This window comes from Myotis lucifugus, unplaced genomic scaffold (assembly GCF_000147115.1).
Source record: "Myotis lucifugus unplaced genomic scaffold, Myoluc2.0 scaffold_57, whole genome shotgun sequence".
Taxonomy (NCBI): Eukaryota; Metazoa; Chordata; class Mammalia; order Chiroptera; family Vespertilionidae; genus Myotis; species Myotis lucifugus.
In genome coordinates, this window is record NW_005871105.1 from 1,118,458 (window position 1) to 1,129,696 (window position 11,239).

General features: G+C 41.2%; 2 protein-coding genes across 2 annotated transcripts in view; one reads left to right on the top strand and one right to left on the bottom strand.

Moving 5' to 3' along the window:
- Positions 1–985: 985 nt before the first annotated feature.
- Positions 986–11,239, bottom strand: part of TRAPPC3L (trafficking protein particle complex 3 like) — a 43,602-nt gene continuing 33,348 nt past the window's right edge. The window contains exons 4-5 of the mRNA XM_023754169.1: positions 6,098–6,283; positions 986–2,222 (exon numbers count right to left, since the gene is read on the bottom strand). Of these exons, the coding sequence (XP_023609937.1) occupies positions 2,103–2,222; positions 6,098–6,283 (306 nt within the window). The 3' untranslated portion in view covers positions 986–2,102. The remainder of the gene's footprint in view (positions 2,223–6,097; positions 6,284–11,239) is intronic.
- CALHM5 (calcium homeostasis modulator family member 5) overlaps positions 8,455–11,239 on the top strand; it is a 5,358-nt gene continuing 2,573 nt past the window's right edge. The window contains exon 1 of the mRNA XM_006089175.3: positions 8,455–9,032. Within this exon, the coding sequence (XP_006089237.1) occupies positions 8,493–9,032 (540 nt within the window). The 5' untranslated portion in view covers positions 8,455–8,492. The remainder of the gene's footprint in view (positions 9,033–11,239) is intronic.

Below are 11,239 nucleotides of genomic sequence, written 5' to 3' on the forward strand. Positions count from 1 at the left end.
GTCAGAGCAAAGATTGTGGTCTGGGGAATGCCCTGTCCTCCCTGGCTGTGAAGAGGGTGGTTTTAAACTGGGCATGAGCCACTGTGCCCAGGTGATGACCTCCCCTGAGGTGGATGGGCTGCTTAATAAAATGGTGGGACCTGAGCAGAAAACTGTCATTCTATCAGAAGGCAGAAAGATACAGGCAGCCAACAAATATCCATTGCATGAAGCATAATTGAATGTTTAAAAAATGGAAGAGGGAATAAAGAAGGAAGTAAAGGGGTTGCAGGAATAGTCTTGGTCTGTCATAAACAGGGAGAAGAGGGAACTTTCCAATTATTCATAATAGTCCCTTCCAATTGCTGAAGAGATCCAGGCTCCTGATAACTGATAGATGAGCCAGAGGGATTTGAGAAGACAGTAAGTTATGAACCAAGCCAATATGTGAGAAAGAAGCTGCTGAGGGAAGAATTTTTGATTCCTGGCAACTTTGATAGACAGGCCTCCTCAGTGAACAGCTTGGCAACTATCTGGTGATGTCACTTGAAAGAACTAAACTGTCTCTCTGCCCCAAACCGTCCTTTCCCTTTGCCTTTTCCAAGATAGCAAAAATCTCTGCATTGATCAAGGTTCCCGATTCTACTCCTGGTCTTCTGTGGAGCTGGTTTGAAGGGCCTTCCGTTGATGGGATGCTGCCCCAGTGACCCCTATTTGACCCCTTAATACCTATCTCATTGTTCCTTTGGAAGAGACAGCCGGGTAGGTGAGGAACAATTTCCCCATAGTCTTCTTTTTAAAAAAAATATGTATTTATTAAATTGATTGGGGTGACGTTGGTCAACCATGAACCCCACAGTCTTCTAAAATCCCAAAAAAAGTGGAATTTCAGTGGTTATTGATGTCGTTTATTCATTAATATATTTTAGATATTTATCATATCCCTACCCTCTCATTTTACAGAGAGAGAGAAGAGAGAGAGAGAAAGAGAGATTATACACGTTACCGAAAATCAGCCACTAGTCAGCATTAGCTGAAGCCCACTAGAAAGAGAACTAGCCTTTCTCTCCAGCCCCTGAGTCCTAGGTGAGGCCTATCAGTACCATATCACTTACAGCAGTTTTAACTGATGGTGCCACACTAGCTGTAACTTTTACTTTTAATTTGATTTCTCTGCAGAATCCCGTAGATTCCGGACTGCCATATAGGTCGCCCTTCCATGCTGAGGTCTGCTGAAGATTATTGCTTATTTAATCCAGTACATTTTGAATTTTAAATATGTTCTGGTCACAGATAAAATATACTTTGTCAGGTTTTTAGAGGATAAAAATGATATAAAGATTCTAACTGAATGAGCTTTGAAAGTATTCTCAAAGAACATTATTTACCTCTCATTTTAGTGATTTCCTGGCCTTACCATCAGTAATATTTCACAAGAAATGGAAAGAATTTGGTTAATGCCAGCTATCTAAAAATTAAATATATTAAGTGAATTCTAATTAAATTCTATTTTTAAGTGTTTCAGAATTAGCATCCAATTAAATAGGTTTGCTTTGTTGATTATAAATTAAGAGTAGTTTCAGGAAGCTTAAGCTATAAACCAAGCCAATATGAGAAAATCACATCCATCATTTTTCAAAAATATGAAAGATTGCTACAAATAGAACTATAGTTTCTATAGAGAATAGTTTCTATAGTTTCTATAGAGAATACAATGTACAGTATCTAGAAACTATATATAGTGGACTCTATGTTTTATCATTTCATTCATTTTTTTCTAACGAGAAGAGATAAATATACCAGCTGTATAGGTATTTTTTTCTGTTACCATAAATACTGAAACGAATAGACTGGACTGAGTAATATGTGCAATTCAGGCTTGCTATCTTATAAGGAGCTATTTGTATATGAAACTTTGACATGAGATTGAAAATGTGTGGTTTAAAAGCAAAAGAAAAAAACAACAGCTTTATATCCTAGTGTACTGCATTTCAAATTTTGGGCTAATTTATAATCCTCTTAAAGCCCATTCTATTAAGCAATTCAAAGTTTCAATGGCTGTCTGTGTTTAGCTAATATTAGCTCCTCCACTAATCAGCCTGTGACATTTTGCATGCTATTCTTCATTTTTTCCGTCTGTATTTTTTCTCATCTAGCTTTTTCAGGAATGTTATTCCTATTTCTGTCACACTGTCGCCTTTTAGTCTGTCTTGCAAGAATGTAACATCAGCAGCCAAATGAACCTAGGAAAGAAAAGAAAAAAAGGCTTTCATCATTTACGTGTTTTTTAAAAAAATGTTTAATAATTGAGTTATAATTTATTTATTTATTTATTTAATATATTTTATTGATTTTTTTTTTACAGAGAGGAAGGGAGAGGGATAAAGAGTTAGAAACATCGATGAGAGAGAAACATGAGAGAGAAACATCGATCAACTGCCTCCTGCACACCCCCTACTGGGGATGTGCCTGCAACCAAGGTACATGCCCTTGACCGGAATCAAACCTGGGACCCTTCAGTCCACAGGCCAACACTCCATCCACTGAGCCAAACCGGTCAGAGCTCATTTACGTTTTTTAAGAAACAACAACCTCACTACAATTTTCTGCCTCTTTTCTTCAGCTTTATTTACCCCATAAGAGCTGACTTTCCTTTTGGAAAGATAAAAAGGAGCTAGCTCTGTGGATGAAGGGCCCTTTACTGTGTGTCTTTCAAAAATGGTCTGGCTGTGTGTGAGCTCTGTGTTATGCATCTGCAAAGAGATGGGCGCTCCAGGCCAGGCCAAACCTGGGTGATTCTGGGGCAAGCCCAGAGACGGGGGCCCTTGCCAAGGTTTGTTCACAGGGCTGAATTATGAATCCATCTCAAAAAGAACACCGATTCTCAGCTCAAGGATAGCCTTGACCCAATGTGCCTCACAAGCAGAACTTCCAAGGATAAATGAATTCATAAACGACTCCTCTCCAACTGACTTGCCATATATCATTCTGTCCTAGCTAAATAGCATAATCATAACATAATAAGTATTGTCCTAACAATACTTAGGACTCACTTATGGCTTTGAGAGGTTTTAAAAAAGTATAGACTAAATAAATCATGACTATAAAATTAAAGATTGAAATTACAGACATGAATATTTGATACCAAGGCCTTCTTTTCCTCTGTAAGGCATAGCTCATTTCCCAAACATTGACGTGAGCTCCAAGGGCTGACTTCTCTATTCATTAAAATATATTCACATAAAAGCAGCATGGTATTGCTGTCCTACCCTCAATAAAATACCATTCAGCTATTTTAAGTCATTGGGGTAAAGAAAATAAATAAGTGAAAGTACCTAATTAAAGCAAATAAGTGGAAAAGCCTGAGCCTAGTAATGAATTAATTAATATTAATTAATTATAATCTTACCAGACTCATTTCCCTCTCTCACTAAGAATTCCTTGGCCAACCAGCCTGGATTTGTTAAACCATAGACCTTGGTAGGCCAAGTTCTTTGACCCATACAGTGCGCAAAAACTATGCCTCTGTGGTGCCCAGCACCCAATAGAAGGATATAGACTGCACTTTGAAATATAGAAGATAAATTCACCCACATTTTTTTTCCATATAAGATCTTTTTCTGTCTTTGTAAAAATTTGACAGAAAATTAAATAAAATAACAGGGAGACTACACTGATGCTAATTGAATATTTGGGGCCACATGCTGTCTGATGCCTATGTGTCTATCATTCAGCATATATAGTCAACCATTATCCATGAAGGATGGAGACGTCTCTATTTTGCTTTTGACTTGGTTTTATGGTTCAACACGTTAACTCCCAGAATTCTTCCTTTCCCATTTCTTGATTTCATGGCCATTGATTGTAGGGCAAGCTTTAAAAAATGGTAGGTAGGCCTGTGGAAGATCTATGTGACTGATACATTATTTCTGTTGTTTTACTCTTTTGGACTGCCTGTTATTATGTCTTTCCCCTAATTATCACAAATAATTGAAAATTATATTTATGCTTCATTATTGGGTAGGTCAACACATGTCTAGACCTGGGACACTATCTGGTCTCAGTAGTCTAAGTAGCTAAGCTTCTGAAAAAGGAGACTGTTGATTACTACCTCTGCCCAAGCTGCCCGTGGCTCATCAGTCTTGGACAGAGTGTCTTCTTCTCCCTTCACTTTCCCAAAATAGCTTTTACCAAGGTCCTTCCTGACCTTTTGGTCCCTAAATGTTGTGAATATTTTTCAGGTCTTGTTTTTCTTAGCCTCTGCTGCACTGGATCTTGCTAATCACTTCCTTTTCTTAAAATACTCTCCTCTCTTGTTTCTTCGACTGGTATTTTTCTAAGCTCTGGTTGCTCCTTCTCGGTATCCTTTGTAGCCTTTGTATTCTCTTGTCTAGCTTACTCACTATGTTTTGTCGCCTCCTAGGGTTCCAACTGTGGCTCTCTCTCTCTCTTTTTTTAACACTCTATCTACACACTCTTTGAGAGTTCCAGTGCTTCTTCAGTCCACCTCTCTGTGACTTGCAGGCATGTGTAACAACTGCTGAGTGATATTATCACTGGTGTGTATAGATACCTCAATCCCAGCAGCTGCCCAATTAAACTCCTCATTTTGTCTCCCCCATCCCCAAATGAACATCTCCTGGTCTTGCTCTCTTGATTAATAGTACAACCATCGCTATAGGTTGCTCAGAAACCTGAAAATAGCCCTAGCTGGTTTGGCTCAGTGGATAGAGCCTCGGCCTACAGAATGAAGGGTCCCAGGTTTGATTCCAGTCAAGGGCACATGTCTGGATGTGCCCAGGTTGCGGACTCCATCCCCAGTAAGGGATGTGCATTGATTAATGATTCTCTCTCATCATTGATGATTCTATCTCTCTTTCCGTCTCCCTTCCTCTCTGAAATCAATAAAAAGATATTATGTTTAAAAAGAAACTAAAAATAATTCCTGAGTCTTTTCTCAACCTTGTCCCTTTAGTCAACTGATTACCTAATCTTAAACCTGTTCTACCTTCTTAGTGTTGTTGGCATCACCCTCTCTCCACTCCTCCTGTCAGGGCTTTCTCTGGTTTTTCTCGAGGTTCCCACCATCAACTTCCTAACTGCCCTCCTCCTCCCTCCAGCATTGTCCTCTCCTGTACACTTTCACTTTGTGGACAAAGGAATAAAATTCCTAAAATACAAATTTGAAAACATCATCCCCCTGTTTATAAACCTATAATGGGTCTTTGCTCTTTTCAATACAAAAATCAAATTCCCAACTTGTCCTATAAATGCCTTTTTTTTAAAAAATCAGGCCTCTGTAAAGAATTTAAATCTCCTTCCTCATGAATTCCTCTCTCAAACTACATGTCATTCATGGGAAATGAATTCAAGTTCCTCGTTCCTTGACGGGAACATTCTTTCTGTGCCTTTGGACAAGCTGCTCCTTTCCCCCTGCTCCCCAAGGTTCTCACCTCACCGAACTCCCATTTATCCTTCAAATGCCAGATCACAGTTTTTCTAGGAAGTCGTCCCTGACCTTCCATCCACCCCCACCCAGGTCCTCCCATAGCCCTTAGTCACACTTAACATATCTGCTTTCTCTACAGGACAGAAGATTCTTGAAGGACAACAACTGTGTCTTGTTCCTCTTTGTAAGTTCAGTGCCTGACTCTTAGCAGATGCTAATCATTGTCTTAGTTAAATCGATGAATAATTCAGGTGTGGAGCCAGCCTCCAGAATAGCCTGCAGTGATCCCTGGCCTCCTGTTATTCACGCCCTCACGTAGTCCCCTCCCACTTTGCACCAGGGTTGGCAGCACCTGTTGTGATGAGATCCCGAGAGAGGCCTATTTGGCAAGGAACTTCATGAAGCCTCTAGCCAACTTTTAGCAAGGCCATGAGTGGGCTTGAAAGTAGATTCTTTAGCTGAGACTGCAGCCCAACCAACAGCTTGATGGCATGTGTATAAGCTGAGAAAAGCTCTGAGCCACAACCACCTGCTAAGCTGGTCCCAGATTTCTGATCCTTAGAAACCGTGTAAGATAATAAACATTTGTTTTACGCTGCTATTCTCTGGGGCAATTTGTTACGCAGCACTAGATAACAAATGTACCCGCAAAATGAAGCAGGAGTTTACCATTTCCAGGGCACCTCTGATAATCCCACAGAGTAAGTTGCAGTAGCACAGAGACGACCGCCCGGCAGGGAGCTCTTCCACAAACTCCACCAGTGGATTCTTGTCCAGAATCAGGGAAAATTCATTTCTGCTTGAATTATTACAGGTCACACTTGGTGTAATTCCCAAGTACATCTTGAAAGCCACCTAACAAAGAGGGGGGGGGCGGGAATTACAAAAACTTGGTCTAGAACAAATGTCTATAAATAGGGCACCCAAATACCCTGTTCTAGGCAGTGCTATGTAAGGGGGAAGCGCATGGAGTTTGCAGTCAGGAAGTCCGGGCTCACACTTAGCTTTGGAGTGTACTGAATGTATGACCAATGCAAGTCTTAAATCCTTTTATTTTTATGAAACATCTTAAGGGACTAGATCTTAAAACAAAAATCTCTTAAAGTAAACATCCTTTAGGAAGGTGGGAAATTAAAATATGACTAATCATCAACATATTAGTATGATATTTGTCACACTGAGGCTAGTAAAAGATAAGATACTGAATTAGAAGGAAGACATCTGCCCTAACAGGAATGTGATAGAGCGAAGGATGCTACAGGAAGGTTAGACTCAAGGGTCTGTTTGGGGAAGCGGAGGGAGTCATATTACTTAGGATGGCAAGTCTCTGACAAGGAACAAAGAGAAGTGGTGAGAGGCACAGAAATGAGTCCTAAAGTAACTTCTCAAAAAGTCTTCTGTTTTACAGGACTTACATTTTTTTATAACATGGAAATGGAGGAAACCTTGATGATTATTTCTGTTTCATTTCCATTTTCACAAATGACTAAACTGGAATCCAGAGACGTAAACTGACATGGTCAAGGCTACACCATATCTTGGCTCCTAGTCCACGGCACTTTCTTTTCACGAAGCACACACACCTGGAACTTGAGGCTTATTAATGGGAATGTGTCAGCTTGATAAGTTGTTGTCTTTTAAGTGCCTTAATTAATTTAATTTTAAAATCAAGACCAGTGTAGGAGAGAAATTGAAATAATTTCCTTAAATTATTTCTAATTAGAAGTACTTCTAATTAAAGGTTTTTTCATTCATTCATTCATTCATTCATTCATTCGTACTCAATGAGCACTGCTGTCTAGTACAGTGCCTGGCACACAGTAGGAGTTCAATAACTATTTGAAAAAGGAATTATTGAATAGCACCTAATCTGTTTGACACCATGTTTAGATCCAGAATACAAGTTAATAAAAGGGGCTACAGATATTAAACAAATAACTGCAAGAGTATAATAAGTCCTGCAAGTACAATGTTATATATAGGGTAGGGCAAAAGTAGGCTTATAGTTGTGAATATGCGAAAGACGAACTTCACTCTTGTATTATTATTTATTAATTATTGTATTATTTTCTATATGAACAACTAAACCTACTTTTGCCCCACCTGTATTAAGAAGCAATCCTGGAAATAATCACAGAGGAAGGAACTTCTACCCTGTTCATGAATACGGAGTGAGAGTTTGTCAGGTGAACAAAGTGGGGATGGTGGGGGTGATATTCCAGGTAGAGGGAATGTATCCTGGGCATGAAACGCCATGATAAGACTCACAGGGGGCTGGCATTTATCAGCTTGTAGGCAGTGGGGAGGCTCAAAGCCATGACTAAGCTACGGCAGAATTCAGTTTCTGTTTTATGGGGATCTCCTTTGTGTCAGCATGGAGGGTGGATTTAGGACAGAGGGGATGCTGGGCATGAGGTCAAAGGCAGACATGCCAATCAAAAGATTACTATGATAGCCCAGGAAAGAAATGATGAGGACTTCTCATTCTGTCTCATTCAAAACTCAAAGGCTCACTCAAGTTTTCCTATAAATTTCAAGTAGCCCAAATCCTGAACTTTGCTGCACGTCTCTGCCACTAGCCAGCTTGAAAGGATATAAAGTGAATTTCCTGCTCTTAAGTAGCAAGAGAGAAAAAACCAGCACAAATGTCCAGACTTGGACATTGACTTGGCTCCCGACCAACTGGCTGAAACCCATTTCTGGCAATGCTTTGATTTCTCCGGCTGGAAAATTCCTAGACTATTATTTACATGAGTGAGAATTTCTTTCAGATTCTCAATGCATGGAAATAACATAAAAACGGAGGCTTTGCACTTTGAATTTAATTGCCAGTGTTTTGGCTCTAGTTTCATGGCCCAATACCCACCAGTAGGAGGCATTGTCTAAACACAGTTGGGAAACACTCATTCTTGGGGAATGACATTGTTTCCTTATCTGGCCGAATTCGGTCTGAGAAGGAGGACCGGCTGCTGGCAAGGAAGGAAGAGCTCCACCCTCAGCCACGGCCACAGCTGCTCTGCCAATAAATAAGGCAAAGCATCTCCCCGCTTTATTTACCTCCAAAATGGATGCTTTCAATGGGATTTTGAAATTCATCCTGCACCAGAAAACGGTGATTGGCTACAGCTTCATGGCTCTGCTGACCCTGGGAAGCGAGCGGCTCTTTTCGCTCGTGGCGTTCAAGTGCCCCTGCAGCACCGAGAATGTGGTCTACGGGCTGGTTTTCCTTTTTGCTCCCGCCTGGGTCTTACTCATCCTGGGATTCTTCCTGAACAACAGGTCCTGGAGACTCTTCACAGGCTGCTGCGTGAACCCCAGGAAAATCTTCCCCCGGGGCCACGGCGGCCGCTTCTTCTACGTCCTGGGCCAGATCACTCTGAGCTCCTTGGTGGCTCCAATGATGTGGCTGTCGGTGGCTTTGCTCAATGGCACTTTCTATGAATGTGCCATGAGCGGGACAAAAAGTGCAAGACTCCTGGGATTGATTTGCAAGGACAAGCCCAAAGAGTGCTGGGAAGAGCTTCACAAAGTGTCATGCGGCAAAACCAGCATGACAGCCACGGTCAGCGAGGAGCTGAAGCTGTCCCTGCAAGCTCAGTCTCAGGTAAAAAAAACAAACAAAACAAAACAAAAAAAACTTGGCTTTCCCTCCCAGCTTGAGCTATTCTCTCAGTTCGCCTTCTAGCCAGAGCTGAGTCTGAATCCTGCCAGAACAGTTTGAGACAAAATGGAAATTGGAACAGGATGCAGTGTTAAGACCATCTCGGGAAAAGCTTTTTAGAAGTCGGAGGGGCTCAGTAAAACTGCTGATTGAATTGTCTTTTCCATTTCCGAACAGAACATATCCTCTGGGTTCTGTGTATGTAAATACTTAAGTACTTTAAAGCTATCTCTCTGGGTTGACTTTATAAATAATGCATGATACTAACTCATAATTGAGTGTTAAGGCCAGAGCTGTAATTAGAAATTACTGCCATCTATCAATTATTTATTTTCAAATTGGTTTCTCAGGAAAAACAACAACAAAACCCACACACTTAGCGTTCATCTATTAAAATATAGCTGAACCAAATGAGTTAATACTCTGCAATGTTGCATGCAATATCGTTAAAATCAAGATTCCCTTGAATGATTTTTGGCAACTTCTATCTCTGTGTGTAAATAGTGTCAGGATTGAGAAGAGTTTCCCAGATAACGTAGGAATTGGCCGTCTTTAGCCTCTGGTGAAAAGCGGTCATATTCTCTAGGGAGGTGAGTCCTCCGCTCGTTGTGCTGTACAGCTCAACAAGTCTTACATGACTTTAGAAGCTCACGATTCGGGGCATTGTTTTATGTACCAGAAGGAAATCACAGCTTTCCCTAACTGATGTGGGGAAGTAGCTTGTCATCCTTCCAGATTCGTGAGCACAAATCCAGATGTGAAGCCTTGCCCCGGCCTCAGGAGAGACTGCATTCCTGCTTGTGAGGAGAAGGAATTGCATTCCCCAAACCAAAACGAGCAATAAGTGTGGATAAACAGATCCACAACTGGTCAGCAATGCCACTTGTTTTGGAATAAACGCGCTGAAAATAGTATAATTTTACTCTTCAACAAGGATTTACACATCAAGGCAAAGAGTGTTTTTGAAATCCTGCATTCCAAAGCTGGCTGGCAGTGTTGTCATATACTTTTCATAAACCGATAAGCCTAAAATCTTTTGTGTAATGCATAAAGTACACCTTAGATAAAAACATGCCAGGCTCCCAGATGTCTTTCTTCTTTTGTTGAAGGAAGGTATTAATTAGGAATGTTATGACACAATGAGTGATTTATGATTTATGTCCCCAGGCACCAGGCTCCATTCAGTTAGTGCCAGATCCAAACACGTATCACCGTGTGAGCTTTTCTTCTCTAAACACAAGCACGAGGAAATCATGCACATGCTGTCATAGCTGAACCTGGGCACACCGACCTGTTTTACTTTTCAGCAGAATGAAAAGGACCTGGGGCTGATTCCTGGGGGAGGATGCATGAGGGATGTGGACAAGGCAAGCTGTGTCAATAGCAGGTGCTCACAGTAGTTCAGGTAATCAGGAGAAACAAACAGTCCAGACTAATAGTTGGGCATGTGGGTGGGTGGGGGTGAAAAAAGTGTCCCATCCATAGGTGGGGCAGAGAAACAAGAAACCCAGCTGGGTGATGCTCTTTTCTTAAGGCAGGTAAAGTGTAGTAGTGGAAAGAACTTGGCCTTGGAGTTGGCTAGCCTTGGGTTTGAGTCCTGACCCTACCAGTCACCAGCTATGTGATCTAGAGCTAGTGATTTGACTTCTCTGAACCCCAGATTCCTCTAGTTGGGGGAATAATACTTGCCCTGCTGGAGGGTATAGAGATAATGGACATAAAGCTTCTGGCACACGACAATTGATGAGAAAACTCCCAAGGTTTGAGGGAGGAGACTCATGCAGAATGGGACACTATTGAAGGCTGGGGTGGGATCATGTACCATGTCTAGTTAGGCTGGGTACTATGAGTTGGGGAAGAACAAGAGGGCTCAGTACTCAGGTGAGAGCAAGGTGATGCTAGGGTCATTTCCAAGGAGGGAGGGGGAGGAGAGGGGGAGTTTGAAGCTGACCAAATGGTTTAAAACTCAAGCAGAATTGCCTCAGATATTGAGGTGAGATGGCCTACTGACCTGCAGGAGGCCATGCTGTAGGGGATGAAGAAAAGAGGAAGTTCTGAGGTATTCAACCACAAGTCAGTGAATACGAGGATTTCACAACATGGTAGCTATGTCTATTCATTAATCATGATAGAAAGATATCATGAGTTTA